This window comes from Chlorella variabilis (assembly GCF_000147415.1).
Source record: "Chlorella variabilis unplaced genomic scaffold CHLNCscaffold_3, whole genome shotgun sequence".
NCBI lineage: Eukaryota > Viridiplantae > Chlorophyta > Trebouxiophyceae > Chlorellales > Chlorellaceae > Chlorella > Chlorella variabilis.
The window spans coordinates 74449-91644 of NW_005435085.1; the positions used below are offsets into that span (position 1 = coordinate 74449).

A 17196-nucleotide genomic window follows, 5' to 3' on the forward strand; every position below is an offset into this window, starting at 1 on the left:
ATCTCTGCTATCAGAATGTTGGCAGTTTTCACAACTGTGTGCCGTAAATCGGGGCTGGCCCGCACGCCAGCAGGCGGACAGAACGGGTGGCCAGAACAGGCGGTCAAGACGTGACAGGGCTGGAGAGGAGAGAACGTCAGCGGCCCGCGCCCTCTAAAAAGCCTAAAGGAACTCTTTAGACACGGTAGATCGAGGTCAAGGCAGTCGGGCAGTACGTGCTGACGTACTGGGAGCCCGAAATTTTCAGACAGATCCTGCAGCTGCGGGCCGAGAAACTGTTTGGATTGCTTACATGTGGAGTGCCCTTTGAAGGAGGGGCGAGCTGCATCGTGCGGCCAGGTGCTCAGCCGCCGCCAGATGATACCGTCAGCTTGGCGGGCTTCCAAGTGCGCGCCAGGCGGCACCACGATACAATCTTCTTCGGCTTGCTCTGGGGTGGCTTAATCAGTACCCCCTCCACTTCTTGTTTCCAGCTCAGTCGCCGCTTCTTCCTAACCATCGACCTGCCACCATCATCCAACTCCACGGCCAACAACTCTGGTTCTCTACCCACCACCGCTGCCTTCTCTGCTTCCGCTTCGCCTGCTTGCTCGGCGCTGATCGGACCATGGCCATCCTGTGCTGCTCCATAGCTATGGATAAAGCCTGATGCAGCGGTGGCTGGAGGAACATTCTTCATTGGCGGCTGCGATGATTCTTGCTTCGCCTGCCCCTGCTGCTTCAACTCCTCTGCTTGAGCCTGCTCCTCTGAGGTCTCCAGCTCCGATAGACCCCCCGACGCAGCTGACTGCACAGAAACAACTGGCTGCGGCATAGCTTCTTCTTCAAGGCATGCGCTTCCCACAGAAGCTTGGACAAGGGGCCGTTGTGCCTGCTGTGGTGCTGCTGTGCCCTGCTGCTTGGCTGCTTGCTGCTGTTGATGTGGTGCCTGCAGCTGTAGCTGATGCCTCTGTACCTCCTGCTGTGCATGCTTGCCATCCTGCTTGCCTGGCGGGTGCTGCAGCAGCCGCTTGCTGGCATGGCTGCAGACGGGACAGACCTCTACTAGCAGCCAGCGACTGGCAGGCTGCTGCTGACGCCGAATTGAACGCCGTGGCAGCTTGTGCACATCGCTGCGGGGAGCGTAGTTGTTGGCAGCACCAAGTCGGGGCAGAGTGCAAGCAGCCGGGCCCTGAGCAAACACAACCAAGCCCTACCTGACAGGCTGCGCATTGCACGCTCCGCAATAAGGGCAGAGCCGCGGCGAGCCGCGGGGGAGCCCTGCAGTAGCAACCTGCGAAGGCGGCGGCAGGGACGGCGGGGGGCTGAGTGGCGGTCGCGGCGGTGGTTGGCACAGACATAAACCAATGCCCTACCTGCAGCGCTCTCCTGCCAAGCACGGTTCCCAGAGGCAAGCTGCAGGCTTGCCCAGCTGCCCTCAGCAAATGCTGAACTTGCGGATTGGCCTGCGGAGCCTGGGCTGCTTTTTCGCGGGCGCTCATTGCGATTGGGCAGCAATGTCAAGGAGTAGTTTCAGGAAATAGTTTCAAGGACAGAAGTACACAGGCGCTCCATGGCCCCACGGGAGCGAGGCTTGGCCGAATCGATGTACATTGCTTTAATACCATTGCTCCGACCATGCTGCCGTGAATGCAGCACACTGCGGCTCGCTCGCGGTTTTGCTTCGCTACCCGCTACCTAATAGACTCTAAGCCGCGATGGAGGCCCACGATAGAGCAGGCTCCTGGAGCAGCCCGGAGCAGCGCAGGGCTGATGCCAGCAAGCCTATCCTGCCTGCCTCGTCCGCCGCAGCAGCGGCGGCCGCGGCAGCAGCACTGGCGCGCAGGCCTTCCACTGCTTCCTCACCCGCCACAGTGGCAGCCGCGCCGGCACCAGCTCCTGCCCCTGCCTCCCAGCAGAAGGGTGATGCGCCCCCGCCGCCACCTCCGCCGCCCGAGGTCGTTGTGAAGCACCCGCCTGGCGTGCCGCAGGCAGTTGAGACCAGCACCACCGCCATCAGTCTCAGCTGGCAGCCGTCGGTTTGCGCCATTCACAGCCAGGTGTCGGTGGCGGTGGAGTATATCGTGCACTACGAGCTGCAGATGCAGCAGGTGAGAGCGAGCAGGCATCTGGTTGAGGGAGTGGCTTTCTCGCCAGCTCTTGGCAATGGCAATATTGGCAGCCAGGGAATAGTGGGACCCCTTCTTCGCCTGGCTCACCACACCATGCGCTTGCGACTGCAGGTGGACGACAAGGGGGCGCTGCACTCTGACCGCTGGAGCGCGCAGTACACCGGCACTGCCTCATTCGTTCAGGTCAAGGGGTTGCGCCCGGGGCGCAGCTATGCAGCCCGCGTCACGGCAGTGCCGCAGGTCATCAACATGCCGGAAGCGGTGGTGGTGGCCTCGCCGCCCTCGGACATCATGCTGGTGCAGACGCTCCCCTGCCCGCCGATGGGCCAGTCCGCGCCGCAGTTGGCAAGTCGGATGAAGAAGGAGCTCAAGGTGGGTGGGGACGGCCATATTCGAAGTGGATGTGGGGCGGGGTTATACTCAGGCACTGCTTGCCTTGCACACACACACAGCAGTGCCCAGGCAGGGTTTGCAGTTCAGCATGGTACCCCTGCCTGGCCTCACCATCCACTTGCGTGCAGTTCAAGTGGGCTGAGCCAGAGGAGTCTGGCGGCCGGCCCCTGGAGTATGTGCTGCAAGTGTGTGGGTGTGGGGCTGCGGTAGCTGTGCTCATGATTCACAGCACCAGAGCCTGTCTTACGAGCGTAAACCGCAGGCGCTCACAACAACTTGTCCATGCCTTGGTGCCTACTGCGTGGCCCTCCTGCAGATGAGCCCTGCGCCCGAGGGCTTTGAGGGCGGCTCGGGTGCCGCCACCCCTGACGGCTTCTACCAGGTGTACCGCGGGCCGGAGCGCGCCTACGTGGCCAAGCGGCTGGTGCCGGGTGTTCAGTACTGCGGCCGTGTCAAGGCCATTAACTGCGAGGTGGGCAGGCATGTCAACAGGAGACAAGGAGGATGAGGGGCTCGGATCAGGGCTGACAGCGCAGTTACCGCCTGCCTGCCTGCTGCAGGGCGAGAGCGCATTCAGCCCCCTGGCGGTGTTCTACACGCAAGCGACCGTACCCTCCTGGTCCCCCTCCGATGCACCCTTTGTGTGGGATACCACCGCCAGCAGCGTCACGCTGGGTTGGCCCGAGCCTGCCAGCAATGGCGGCAACGTGACAAGCTACGAGGTGGAAATGGATGATGGCAGTGGCAGCGGCTTCCGCCTTGTGACACGCTCACTGGAGCGCCAGTGCATTGTACAGGGCCTGCGCAGTGGCATTTTGTACAAGTGAGCCCGCCGCTTGCGAGGCAGGCGCACGCCACCTGGCATGTCGCTACGCAGCTGGGCGGCAGGCAGCCAGTGTTTGAGCTGGAATGGGGTCTCATTGCCGGCGGCTCCTGTACCTTTCACTGTGTGTTCGCCCCACCTGCTTTGTGTGCCACCAGGTTCCGAGTGAGGGCGGAGAATGAGGCCGGGCGCAGTCTGTGGAGCCCGCTGGGGGAGGGGAGGACAGCTGCTGTACCTCCAGCATCATGCTCAGCGCCCAGTACGCTAGGCACCAGCCAGACATCGGTGACAGTCCGCTGGGAGGCAAGCAGCGCTGCTACTGTCGCTGCTTTGCATGGCACGGGCTGGCTCGTTGCCGGAGCATGCCTATGCTGTGCATGTCCGTCGTCAAAGCCATCAGTCAACCTGAATTTGTGCCTGCGCCATGGCTGCATGGTGTGCAGGAGCCAGACGACGACGGCGGCAGCCCCATCGTGTACTACCAGGTCGAGGTGCGACCACGCTGCGCCGCAGCGCGCCGCAACCTGGCAGACGACTGGTCGGTTTACTACCAGGTGACGCACTGGCTTGGACGGACACTGCTGGTGCCAGCATGCTATTGCCTTGAGAACTGTGTAGCAACTGCATGCAAGTGACAAGGGGCCATGCATTGTTCTTCCTGCCTGTAGGGCCCTGAGAAAGCCTGCACTATTGGTGGGTTGCGGGCCGGCTGCTCCTACATGGCACGTGTCTTTGCGGTCAGCGAGGCGGGTGCGGGCGCATTCAGCGCAGCCTCCATCCTCCACACCGCCCCTAGCACGCCAGGTGGGTGATGGCAACTGTAGTATGGCTGGGTCCTTGGATGCTATGCTTCCTGTGCAGCTCATAAGGGCGGGTCTGCAGGTTGAATTAATTCTTTACAAGCTACAGTGTTGATTCTAATCCATTCAAGCTTGCAGGCTGTCCTGGCACCCCCTCTTGTGCGTGTCGTCAGCAAACGGAGCTTAACGTGTTGTGGGTTCCGCCGGAACATGATGGTGCGCTTGTTTTGCTCCTGTATGGCTGCCAGCTCGAGTATGTTCCATCAAGTATGCTGCTGGCTTCTCTTAGTTGCACATGCTGCCGTTGCCTTAACGGCTGCAGGTGGCAGCCCAGTCAGCGCGTACCGCCTGGAGATGTGCTGCCTGGGGCCCACTGAGGGCCCACACAGTGACAGTGGCAAGGGCAAGGGCAAACTGGACCCACCGTTTGAGCTGGCATACCTGGGTCCGCAGTGCAATGCAGGTGGGCATAGAAAGCATGTCGGGATTTGCCTGCCTTCCCAACAACATGCTACCGCCACCTGCCTGGCTAATTTGAGGAAATCCTTGCCATGCCCCCAATGCAGTGCTGTCTGGGCTGGAGCCAGGGCACCGCTATGCGCTGCGCTGCAGTGCCATCAATGAGCAGGGCAGCTCCGGCTGGGGCCACACTGCCCATGTCGAGACGCTGCCCGGCCTGCCCTTCCCAGTGGACTCGATGCAACTGGTGGCAGCGGCCAGCACCAGCCTGAAGATGAGCTGGTGCCAGCCTTATGGCCAGGGGGATCCAGTGGCTAGCTATGTGCTGGAAATGGCCACAGCACTCTCCCTCCCTACCCTGCCATTAGCGCCGCCACCGCCTCAGCTGCAGCAGCAGCAGCATGATGAGACAGCGGCTGTACAGCAGAGCGATGGGCAGCAGCAGGTGCCGATTAATGGGACGCTGGGCGGCGATGCTGGCGTCCTGGACTCATACTTCCAGCCGGCCTACCAGGGTGTAGATTGCTCATGCGCCGGTGAGCCACAACCGCCGAAACAGCATCCGCAGCAGCTCTCTTGCACATTTCAATCACCCGTGCCCGCCGCCTGCCTGCTGCAGTGAGTGGACTAGAGCCCAGCACAGAGTACACGTTTAGGATGCGGGCCTACAACAGCGTGGGCAGCAGCGTGAGTGAGCCAAAGACGTTCCGCACCGCGCCTGCGGCGCCCTCCTGCCCGCGCGATGTCGACCAGCAGGACGCCACACCCTCCAGCTTGCGCATCAGCTGGCTGCCGCCCGCCAACGACCACGGCGCGCCCATCACAGGCTATCAGCTGGAGTGCGCTCGCAGCAGCAGCCGCGGCGCCTCGTCGATGGCGCACGCCTGGAAACTTGCCCACCAAGCCGGGGGCCTGCATGCCCAGGTGGGTTGCGGGCAGCTACAGCAGGGGACCACGGTGGTGCGAGGCAGCTGGTTGGCCAGCTGTTGGTGCCCTTGCTTGGTGTGCTACCTGCCGTTTCCTCCTGCAACTGTCCCAGGCTGACCATCCCCCTGCCCCCACAGGTGAATGACCTGGTGTCAGGGAGCCTGTATTTGGCGAGGGTTCGCGCCGGCAACGCCTGCGGATGGGGCCCCTGGTCGGAGCCTCTGCCCTGCTCCACTGCTCCCGACGTCCCCAACGCTCCCGCCGGGCTGGCCGCCAGGGTGGTGGGCACCACGGTGCGTACGAGCTGGGAGGTGGCGGAGGACAATGGCGCAGCCATCCAGATGTACGAGCTGGAGATGGCGGGCGGCGGCGGACAGTTTACAATGGTGTTTCGGGGGGAGGGCACGTCGCACCGGGTGCAGCAACTGGATCCCCATAGCAGCTACCAGTTCCGCGTGCGTGCAGTGAACACGGGTGAGAGAGGGGGCTGGGGTGAAACAGGCGCGCTGATCATATGCCTACCACAGCTGATCACATGCCTACCACCCGCCTGGCATCTTGTGCTGCTGGGAATTGCACGCTGCAGCTCTCCACATCGCCCCTGCCTCAACCCAACCACCTCCTGCAGTCGGCGCGGGCCCCTTCAGCTCGGTGGTGGCAGTGCAGACCAGCAAAGCGCCGCCTCTGCCGCCCCAGGAGGTGCTGGCATGGGCTGCAGACCATGGCTCCAGCCCCAACACCGTGGACATCAGCTGGGTGCCAGCGCAGCAGGGGACCCAGGAGGCGGTTTGCGTTTCATACGAGGTCGAGGCAACCACAGGCCCCTCGTCCTTGGCTGTTCGGCAAACCTGCGCTGGTCGCATCACGCAGATGGTGCTGACAGGGCTACAGCCAGGGGCCACCTATTCAGTGAAAGTGCGCGGCGTGGGGGCAGATGGTGCGGGGCACGGCGCCTGGAGCCACCCACCTGCTAAGGTCAGCCTGCGTGCACTGCGGCCGGCTGAGGTGGCGGCAGCACGGTCAGCAGCAGCATCTGGAGCTTCAGTAGCTGGTGGTGAGCCTGCTGCCAAGGCACAGAAGCGGCGGGGCGAGCGGAGCACAGGCGCGCTGACACGCACAACTGCAGTCGTGAAGACTGCGGTTGGCAAGGGGCCGCCGAAGAAGGGCATGGCGGTGTCTCGCTTCATTCGGCAGTATGTCATGCGCCCTGTCTTCAACCGTGAGCACCGCATCGCACTGGTTACAGGGCTAGCTGTCCTAATCGTTTGCATGGCGGTTCTGAACGTATACATGTATTCTAACTAGAGTCGCGGCACTTTGATACTGAACCGATCACACTGATTTCTCGTGGCACAGATTGTGTCACACGCACCCTGTGTAAAATCCAAATTCCAAGCAGCTCTTCAGCGCCCCTCCTGGCCTCGAAGACCGCGGCGGCGGCACCTGCTGCGCCCGCCGTGGCGCGCCACCTGGCTTTTGAGCATCACCGGTTAGCGAGGAGCGAGCATCACCGGGTTTGCGAGGAGCGACCATCTGCCCCTTTGGAGCCACTAACACCAGCACGCAAGCAGGGAAGCAGCGGCAATGGCGGCCATTATTTATCAAGCTCCAACTTTGGGGCAGCAGCAGCAGCAGCAGCAGGCCAACAGAGAACAGGATCTCAGCGAGCAGCAGCTGTTATCTACGCCGCCTGCCGCCGCCCCGGTCAGCGGCACCGACGCTGCCGCCGCAGCTTCAATGGCTCGGTTGGCGTGCGATATGCTGGCTCTGCCAGCCCGGGTGGCCTGCACGGCACTTACGTTCCTGCACCACATGCAACGCGACCTGGCAGGCCTGCCAGCCCACGTGCGTTTGCTGCCGCCGCAGCCCGCAATTCCTGCTTGTTGGCCGACCCGTTCTTCGGCACATGCCAACCTCCAATTCCACACACCCACACCCTCGGCCATCTGTCCTGCAGCGCCTGGCTGCCGCCTTCGTTTTCCTGGCGGCCAAGGTCGAGGAGGCTTCTCTGAGAACCAACGACATGCTTAATGCAGTGGCAGCGCATGCGGCAGGCGCCACCGCTGGTGACAGTGCAGAACTTGCGCGCTTCCCCTGCTTGGTGGGCGATGCGTACCAGGCAGCCAAGCGCCAGCTCATCCAGGACGAGCAGCTGCTGCTGCGCTACCTGCGGTTCGACATTGGTGCGGACCAGCCGCACCGCCACCTGTACGTGCTGGCACACTGCTGGGGCGCCAGCCGTGAGGCGGTGCGCATGGCGGTCTGCTTGCTGAACGACGCCGTGTGCTGCTGTCCCAGCTATGGCAGCGCTGCCATGCCACCCGCCACAGCCGCTGCTGCAGCATTGCATGTTGGGGCACAGCTATGCGGCCAGGCAGTGCAGCCAGCAGGGTGGTGGCGAGCCACAGGGATCACCGACACGGCAATGCGTGGAGCCTGTGGAGCCTTGCTGGACCAGATCGGTGGCTGATCTGGGCGCCCCGCTGGAGGAGTCGATGGCGGCTAGCAGTGGGGGCATTGTGAGCACCACACGCAACCGAAAATGCTGCAGTAGGTTTATAAACGGCAATGAAATACAAAAGCAACAGCGGAAGAGAACAGAGGGAAGCAAGAGGTTGCGGAAGGATTGGTTGACGGGCTGATTGGTTGCTCGTGGACCATGAACATGGCGACGGTATTGTTAGGCTGATGCATCACTGCTTCCCTTGCTTCAAAAGATCCTGCAACAGGTAAAGCGACAGCGCAACAAGGGCGGACCGCACCAGTTAGCCACCCTATGCGCTGGCAGCTGTCAGCCTTGTGGCAGCACCTTCAGCAACGACCACCTTGGCAGGTAGCCAGCATTGATTCTGTGCCTGGCGCTCACCATTGCATGCGTGTGCTTGCGGGAGTAGAGGTCGTAGACAATTGACTGCCGCCGGACCATTTCAAGCTGCTGCCGCCCCTGCTCCCATAAGCGCGCCAGCTGGCCGCTGTCCGTCACAGACTGTGCCTCCTGAAACCCCTGCCGTGCGCGCCGCTTGACATACCTGCTAAGCAGGAGCAGGCGCAGTGTGCGGCACAAGAGGCATGAAGAGGAGCACGCAATGCAAGTTGGCGGTGAGAGACCAACGCCGCAGCGGTGGGCGCAACTCGACGCCAGCCAGCAACTCGGCCTCTCCCTCACTCTTTGATGTTATAGTTCGTGCCAAAGTGCTTGGAATGCCGCAAGAAGGCTCGGAACAGCGCTCTTGCCTCGGCGGCAGACATGGCCTCGCACAGCTGCACGCAAGCAGCCCAGCCAGCGGGGGTGATACACAGGGATTGATATTGATTTGAGACACTCAGTGGCAACCAGGGAGGTCTGGGAGGCATTATTGCCAGGCAAGCAAGCCAAATTTCCTCCGCAGGTCTGCGTGCAGTCGTTGTAGCTTGTCCCCCTGAGTCACCCGTGTTTATTCTTCTAGCTCCCCTGAGAAGTTGTAGCTCCCAAAGTGGTGTTCAGTTCTTGTGCAGCGGGCGATGGCCTCGCGGTTCTCGCGCGATGATGCACCACCCGCCTCTACTGTCTTTGGTGAGCAGGCGATTGCTGCGATGTGGGCGATGCCAGGGATGCTTCTCCGCGTGCGGCATGACGAAGACAAGAGTTCCCATCACCTCCAGTGGGCGACCCGATTCTGTGATTCAAGAAGAATCCATCGATGGCTGCTCTGGGGAGCGGCGGCGGGCGGCGGCGGCGGCGGCGGGGGAGTGGCGGCGGCGGGCACCTTGCTAGCCTCACCCCTCCCATACGGTGGTGCTCTGCTGCTGCAGTGGGAAATCTGAGCTATGACCTCACTGACCAAGATGTCATCGACCACTTCAGCCAAGTGGGACCCGTCAAGCACGTCCGGTGAGCGACGCCGCTACAGGTCCCAACTCTGTCTCGCACCCCCTGCTTGTGTCGTCCTATCAGCTCTCTCTCTCTCGCTCTCTCCTGCGTATGCTTGGCCCTTTCGCACGAGGCTGCCTGCCTCACCCACTTCACCCCATTCCCCTGCCTTGATCCGCACAATTCCAGCATCGTGACGGAGCGCGACACAGGAAAGCCACGCGGGTTTGGGTTCATCGAGTTCTTCGATATCCCCACCGCTGAGTCCGCCATCCGCAATCTGAGCGGCAAAGATTTCAAGGGGCGCACGATAAGGTGCGATGCTGGATGGATTGCAGCTTGGTTTGGAGCGGCGAGGGGCGAACCACCCGTGGTGATGGCGGCTTTGTCATGTGTTCTCCTCCAATGCTGTCCCCGCAGGATAGTGTATGCCGAGGGCGGCCCTGGCGAGTTCCGGTCTGGCAGGGGTGGGTAGCAAGTGTACTGTCTGAGTTTTTGGGATGCAGCATTGTCAATGTGGCTTGCCACACCAGCTGATCGGGGGGGGGGGTCCTCCTTGAATTGCTGCCCTCCCTCTTGCATTCTTCCGCCCGCCTGCAGACTTTGATGACCAGCGCGGGCCGCCCTCCCGGTTTGATGACCGCGGGGGACCTGGGGGGCCAGGCCGTCGCCCCATGCGCGACCGCGTGGTGGGCGGAGACCTCGCCTACCACGCCTCGCACGGCGTGGCCGCGCTGCTGGATGCGCCGCTGGCACCGGGCGCGCCCGCCGACGCCATCACGCACCTGCTGGCTCGCCGTTCCCGTGCCGAGCTCTACGACTACCTGGCCCAGATGAAGGGCCTGCTGCAGCGCAACCCGACGCAGGCGCGGCAGATCCTGGTGGACAACCCGCAGCTGGCCAAGGCGCTGTTCCAGATGCAGGTGAGGTTCAGGACGGGGGGTGGTGCCGTCACGTCGTTGTGGCACCCTGCCTGGCGTGCGTACGACCATGTTCCACCAGCTCCACCCAAACCCACCTCCCCCCACACACACCGACTCGCCCGCCCTCCGCCACCATGCAGGTCATTCTGGGCATGGTGTCCAACCCGCTGGGCGATGTGGCTCCCAAGGGCGTTGCGCCGCCAAACCTTATGCCCCGCCACGAGCCACCACACGGGCAGGGCCCACCGGGGCCGACGCCCATGGGCGGTCCAGATGGCATGATGATGGGCGGCCCGGGTGGTCCGCCGCCGCACATGCAGGGCCCACCGGGGGCTCATGGCATGGAGCCACCGCCGCCAATCATGGTGGGGGCACCCGTGCAGGGCCCGCCCATGGGCATGCCCGGTACCAGCATGCCACCACAGCAGCAGCCGCCCTACATGGGTGGCCCAATGGACCAGCCGCCCATGGGTCAGCCATACCAGCCGCCGCCGCAGGGCTATATGCCACCCCCTCAGCAGCAGCAGCAGCAGCCCCCGCCTTACATGGTGCCGCCAGAGGGCATGCAGGGCGGGCCAGGGTATGGGCTGCCACCGCAGCAGCCGCCAGTGCAGCCAAGCCAGCCGGTTGATCCGCGGCGCATGGCTGTAGCAGGTGGTGTGCCGCCGCGCCCCATGATGTCACTGGCCACGCAGCCCCCACCACAGCAGCCGCAGCCGCCGCAGCCGAGCATGCCAGCCATGCAGCAGCCACAGCCAGCACCAGGCGGAGGCGCACTGACAGCAGAGCAGCAGCAGGGTGAGTCGCTGCTGTGGCTTGCCATGGCCACAGCACGTGTGTTCTGCCCAGCGCAGGACCAGTACTTGCATTGCTGGTGAACGTCAACTGCATGACACGCCTATTGAGGGCAGCAACACAGCGCAAGCTTCATATGTGCACCGCCCTGACCGGCAACACGCCTGCCTACCACCCTCCCGCCTGCCTTCTTGCAGCCCTACTGCAGCAGGTCATGTCGCTGACCCCGCAGCAGATAGAGTTGCTGCCGCCACAGCAAAAGGCGCAGGTGTTGGCACTGCAGCAGCAGTTGGGCCACCGCTAACAGCTTGGACCCGCAAGGGTGCCTGCACACCACCACCAGCCATGGACATCAGACTACAGCTGATAGGGGCTCTCTGTCTGGCCTTGATCCCACTTTGCCAAGCTGTAATGCTCTTGTTGAGTGCACGTGCTCTTTGGGGAAAGGCAGCACCATGGCGTCAAAGTATGGAAAGCCAGGCCACCGCAAAACGCACGGGGTTCACAGTGCCTTCAAGGGGGTTCTTTAACACGCCGCCTTTGGATTTACATCAGAACCATGAATTTAATCAAAATGTTGAGTTGAGGAAGCACTAGATGCAACCAAACCAGTTGCAAAGTTGTAACCAACCAAATGCAGAATCACCAAGGCGGGGTCTCCTGTTGCAGCACTGTGCAATGATGTGGTGGCACAGCACGGCTGCCCAACACTTGGGGTGGCTGCCCCGCAAAGTGCCAGGACACATAACAGTCCGCAAGGGACAGCTTGCCGGGACGGCTGACTGCCACCTGCAGCGGCATCTCCACAACCTGCCCTGGCCGCACCACCGGCAGCGTCATCCGCGTCCGGCCGCACCACACGTGCTGCCGCATGGGGGGTAGCGCCTCTACCGTAGCCAGCACCACTGGCCCACTGCCGCTGCTACTCAGCGTGGGAGAGCGGGCACCGGCGCTGCCAACAGGTGCCTGGCCATTGTCCATGGTTGCTGCTGCTGGCTGCGCCTGTGAGGTGGCCCAAGTGGGCACGCCGATCGGTGCCACTTGGCCATCCGGCAGCCGGCCCACCTCTACGCACACAGCAGCTGGCGCCGCCATGGTGTTGCGCACAAGGAGGGTCAGGGGCAGCACGCACAGCGGCGCCACGCCAAAGTTGTGAGCTAGGCTGACAGGCCCTCGCAATCGGGCATCAATGGCTGGCGCGGTGTGGAGCCTGCAACAGGCGGGATGTACATGAAGTAAAGTGAATGAAGTGAAGGCTGGACAAGCAAATGTTGCCACCTCATTGCAGAGCACCAGAGCGTGCAGCAAATGGTCAATCAGTCACAATCACACACACCTCTGGTTGTGCAAGCAACAGAAGCCACGGCGCGGAGCTGCACCATCCTTGCCGTCTGCCTGCCAAAGCACAACCACATCCATCCCTTCTGCGCCATCCTGCGTATGCTGCTTTGGGCGCTGTTGCGGCGATGGATGCTGTCGCTGCTGCTGCTGGGCTGGAGGCTGCAAATGCTTAGGGGTGACTGGGGCTGCTGCTGCCACGTGCCTGCTGACCTGGAGCAGCCCAGCCTCAGCTGCCGTCATGATGGCCCCTGTCGCTGCTCCATCTACGCCTGCTGACGCATCCTCACCAGGTACCAACAGGCGATGCATGGCAGCAGATGCATCTGGTGCAATTGGCAGGCTGCCGCCACCATCACCGCTGCCGCTGCGACTGCCATCTAGGCTGTCGGCATTGCACAGCTGCCAGCTGCTGCTATGGCAGCTCAACCCAGTGACCAACACGGACTCGAACGACAGGTTGTGTAGCTGCGCCTGCAACAGGCACCCGCCCGGCGCAGAGCCAGCCACCCCTGCTACCAGGCGGCAAGACAGGTACAGCAACGGCAGTGCCTGCACCGCTTGAGCATAACGTGCTGTGCGGTATGCCAGGGCATCGAGCCGCACCAGTGGCTCGTACCGCCATGCCACCACCAAATGTGCCGCACCCGCCTGTGGCGCCCTGCAAAATAGGAAATAAGGCTGGGCTTTGATAGCATTCAGGAGCATGGAAGGCACTGCAGCGTCCTCGCATTTCGCAAGGCGACATCACTGTTCGGCCAACACAGCAGGAGCCAATCAAGAGCATTATCCCAATGCCGCGAACCTGAACCAGACTGGAAGCGTGAGTTCTTGGCCCACACCCAGCCGCACATTGGGCAGCATGTAGACAGCGACACCCTGACGGAAGGTGGGGGCCGGCACAGGCTCTGTAAGGCAGCCACCGAGGCTGCTGCGGGGGCTGCTGAAGCTGCTGCGCCGACTGTTGAGGTGGGCGGGAGGGCTGCTAACCATTGCAACAGTGGCGCTGCTGACACACCCTAAAGCGGCGGGAGTTGCATGGACAGGCGAGCTAATAGGCTGCTGCCGCTGCTCCTGGTTGGGGCTGACTGAAGTTACAATGCCGTCGCTGCCGATGCCGTCACTGCCATTTCCAGAACCGGCTGCTGGGCCGCCACCGAGGAAGATGCCTGCGGTCCCTGCTGCCGCCATGGACAAATGCTGTAGGGTCATGGCCCCGCTGTTCTTCAGCCGCATGCTGCAGCACACCACCTCCCCCGCTAGCACTGCTGCCGGCAAACCCGTGACGCTGACCTCCAATCGCGGCATGGGGGGCAGCACGCGGAAGGACATGCCACCGGGGGCGGGCCGATCGGCATCGAGGAGCACCCTGGAAGCATCAGGAGTGGGGGTTGCGCATCACCCACAGCAGCAAGAAGGGACATATGAGCTGAATGCAGGACCATGGATGGCCGCACAGGCTTCCGACATGCCAGCATGTGGCAGCGGGCCGGCATTGTCGCACTCACTTGCTGCTACTGCCAGGCTTGCGTGAGATGGGTCGGGGTATGTGGAAGGCCGCCTGGCCATGAGCGGTGCCGTTGAGCAGCCAGGCGAGGCCGTGCAGGTGCAGGCTGCCTGGCTTCAGTGGCACAACGCGCGAGTGCACAATCACACGCTTTCCGCCCTGCAGCGTCACGTTGTCCTCGTGAACCTGCAACATGGGGTGGGGGTGGAGGGTCAGCCAGCTTGAACACACTGCAGGCAGCAAAAATGCCAGCAGGAAGCGGAACGCAGGAATGGAAGAAGGAAAGGCAGGTAAAGTGAAACGGTAGGGAGCAGTGTGCAGCGCTGGGCAGCCCACCTGGAAGCCTGGCTGCTGCTGCTGCCCGCCACCCTCACTCGGCGCCGGCACTAAGCTGCCATCCGGGCTGCGACTGGCACTGCTGCCGCTCGCCAACATGCCAGCACCCGAGGATGAGGTGGCGGGGTCCCAAGTGCAGGCCAGACGCAGGTGGGTAACATGCAAGTCCAGCTGCAGCGGGTTGTGCAGCTCCACGTCTAGTCCCACTGCCTCGCCCACGCAGCACGACCTCTGATTCTCTTCTGCCTCTGCCAGCCGCATGCGGCTGCCGCCTGCAAGCACAAGAGTTGCACCCAAGCAAGCAGTTCAGTGGACCGCACGCAAAGTGGAAATTGGAAGGGAGGGGGCCAGGTCTTGGTGCGCTTCCTGGGCCTTCCAGCTGCCTGCATACCTTCCAGCCAGGTGCCACTGGGGTGAGCCTCCAGGGAGGGATGGAGAGCCACATCGAGCGCCTTCCATGCCTCACTTGGCACCTGCCGCGCCTCCACGCCACTGTAGCAGGTCTGCCCATCGTGCTGCAACCGTCACCCGCTCGCAGTTGACTTCTGGCAGCGGCAGCTCAAGCGGCAGCGCGAAGCCCTGCAGGAGATAACGAGCACAGCAGAAAGTGGCACGTAGAGGCAGGCAGCTGGCCACTGACCGGGCCAAACCAAGGCTGCTTGACCACCAATCGCACCCGCCCGTTCAACAGACCAACACAGGCTCCCAAGCCATCCCCCTTGATGCTCAGCCACACTGCCAGCACCCACCAGCTGTGCCTGCGCCGTGCGCAGTGCATCCATAAACTGCGTGAGGTAGAGTTGCTGGCAATACAGGTTGTTGGAGGGGCACACGAGCATGGCCATGAAATGGCGCACTGCGCCTGTCGCGTCATCACCCTCCCGCGCCTGCCGCCCAAGTGCATCATGGAGGTGCTCCTCAATCAGGGACCACTGTCGTCCTGAGTACACACCCAGCACCTGTCTGCCAACAGAGCATGGGCCAGGGGACAGATGAGCCCACAACACACGTTCCTTTGCTGTGTGCAGGTCAGGGAAGCCATGCAGCAACACGGCCAGTACAAACTGCTCAGACATGCCCAGTGCTGTCCTACTCACGTGTATGCCCTCGTGCTCAGCTGCTTCTGCTCGCACATGTCAAAACGCAGGCCCGCCAGCACGAGATGGAAGGCAAACTTGCGTGTGTGGGGCGGTTGGTGTGACAGCAGGCAGTAGGCTGCTTGCTCCAGCAGCAGCCCCGCACGCAGGTTCTCCTCCTGCCACAAGGGCACGCAGCATGGGGGCAGTGCAGGCGAGTGGGCGCACAAATGCTCATGTGAGCAGGCAGCCAAATTGGGTATGCTTTGCATTGACACTGGCGCCCACCCTGCCACCCTATCCGCCCTGCGCCACCTGGAAATGGGCTTTCATCAAAGCAGCTGTGGCCTCGCCGTACTGGCCTAATGCCTGCAAGTATGCTGCCAACAGAAGCACAGACCGCGTGGCATACCGCGCACCCTCCCGGTTGCGCGGATTGGCTTGGCTCAGCTGCAGGGCGGGGCGGGGCAGGCAGGCAGGGCGGCACCAGAGTGGCAGCATGAGCGGCCTGGCCATGTGCAAGGTGACTGCAGTGCCTGACTGCCATGCGCAGCACCCTTGGCTCCCCACCAACCTGCGCGTAGCGGTGCAGCGCTTCTTTGTAGGAGGCCATGGCATCAGAGGGCGGCGCCCCCGCCAGCACCGCCGCCGCACCCAGCGCCTCCTGCACCCCTGCGTATGCCTTGTACGCGCGGTCAGCCTTGGTGTCGCTGGCCAGCAGGCGAAGCGTACTGGAGGCAGTATCGTAGTCGCCCAGCATAAGCGCCAGGTCGCTCAGCTGGCGCATGTGGCTCTCCACCGAGCCGCCGGCGTACGAGACGCCGGCAGCGCCGGCAGCGCCGCCACTGGCGGAGGGTGTGCCAGGGGTGGACGCACTGTCCAAAGCGCCCTTGCGCCAGAGCAAGCTCTTCAGCTGGTTCTTCAGACCTTTGCGGTTGGCAGTTACCTATGGGTCGGCACAGTAGGGGCAGGACAAGCGAGTGTGCGGGGCAGCGCTGAGGGCGCAACAGGCCGAGACAGGCAAACTGTCGCTGCGATGCCCACCGCCGCACCTGCACATTGAGTGCCCGCAGCCGCATCTCCATGTGCGGCAGGATGGAGCGCACCGCCAGCTCGTGTACAAAGCCAGCCAGGCCAGACATATCGGCCTCGCTCAGCCAGGCACCCAGACCGCCAGGCGGCACCGGGGGGCGCTCTGCGGGCTCACCGCCGCCACCATCCGGCAGGCAGCCGTGCAGCATGTCGGCCCAGAGCCGGGGGCCCACCGGTGAGCCGCCGCCGCTGCCACTGTTGATGCTGAGAACCTGGCAACTGGTGCCCAGGGTGCTGCCCAGCTGGTGCAGCTTCTCTTGCGCCGCCACTAACACCTCGGGCCCCTGGCTGGCTGCGTCATGCAATAGCACATAGTGCCGAAGCACCCCCGCTGACTCCATCACCCCGGCCTGCATCAGCGGGGGCAGCGCCGAGTGACGCCACAATGCCGCAAAAGCTGCCGCCAGGTCGTCCGGCATTGTCCTGCCCTGCCAGCCCCTATGAAACTGATCGTGTCACCGCCCTGCTGGACACGGTTGCCTGCTGAGGTCTTCAACAAAGTACCTGCCTGCCTCCCTTCTGCTGCTGCCGACCTGGCTGCTGCTGCGCGTGCTGCCGTCAGTCGTGGCGGGACCGGCAAGACGCTGCTCCACCAGCTTTCCTACACGGCTGGTCGGTCAAAACGAGCTGAAGCCAGGACGTGCTGAGCCTACCAAAACATCCCAGCCAACCAACAGCGCACTCATTGCTGGCGATTGATTGTTGCTGCACGGGGTGTGCTGGTAGACCTGCTTGCTGAGCTGATCGGCGAGGTGGAACATGGACC

General features: G+C 63.1%; 2 protein-coding genes across 2 annotated transcripts; one reads left to right on the forward strand and one right to left on the reverse strand.

Moving 5' to 3' along the window:
• Positions 1-1697: 1697 nt before the first annotated feature.
• CHLNCDRAFT_56825 (hypothetical protein) lies at positions 1698-11385 on the forward strand (the record flags this gene model as incomplete). The annotated part of the gene is made up of 20 exons (XM_005850425.1): positions 1698-2090; positions 2223-2483; positions 2633-2689; positions 2821-2976; positions 3065-3327; positions 3486-3492; positions 3771-3881; positions 3996-4131; positions 4450-4590; positions 4694-5122; positions 5206-5510; positions 5651-5987; positions 6142-6488; positions 7471-7753; positions 9306-9384; positions 9553-9678; positions 9784-9830; positions 9964-10286; positions 10427-11084; positions 11279-11385. The coding sequence occupies 20 exons, from the start codon at positions 1698-1700 to the stop codon at positions 11383-11385; spliced, it is 4566 nt and encodes a 1521-aa protein (XP_005850487.1).
• A 1820-nt stretch (positions 11386-13205) lies between these two features.
• Positions 13206-16849, reverse strand: CHLNCDRAFT_140292 (hypothetical protein; the record flags this gene model as incomplete). The annotated part of the gene is made up of 10 exons (XM_005850725.1): positions 13206-13298; positions 13518-13788; positions 13928-14112; positions 14263-14534; positions 14736-14841; positions 15012-15225; positions 15360-15517; positions 15654-15788; positions 15913-16284; positions 16391-16849. The coding sequence occupies 10 exons, from the start codon at positions 16847-16849 to the stop codon at positions 13206-13208; spliced, it is 2265 nt and encodes a 754-aa protein (XP_005850787.1).
• Positions 16850-17196: the final 347 nt, after the last annotated feature.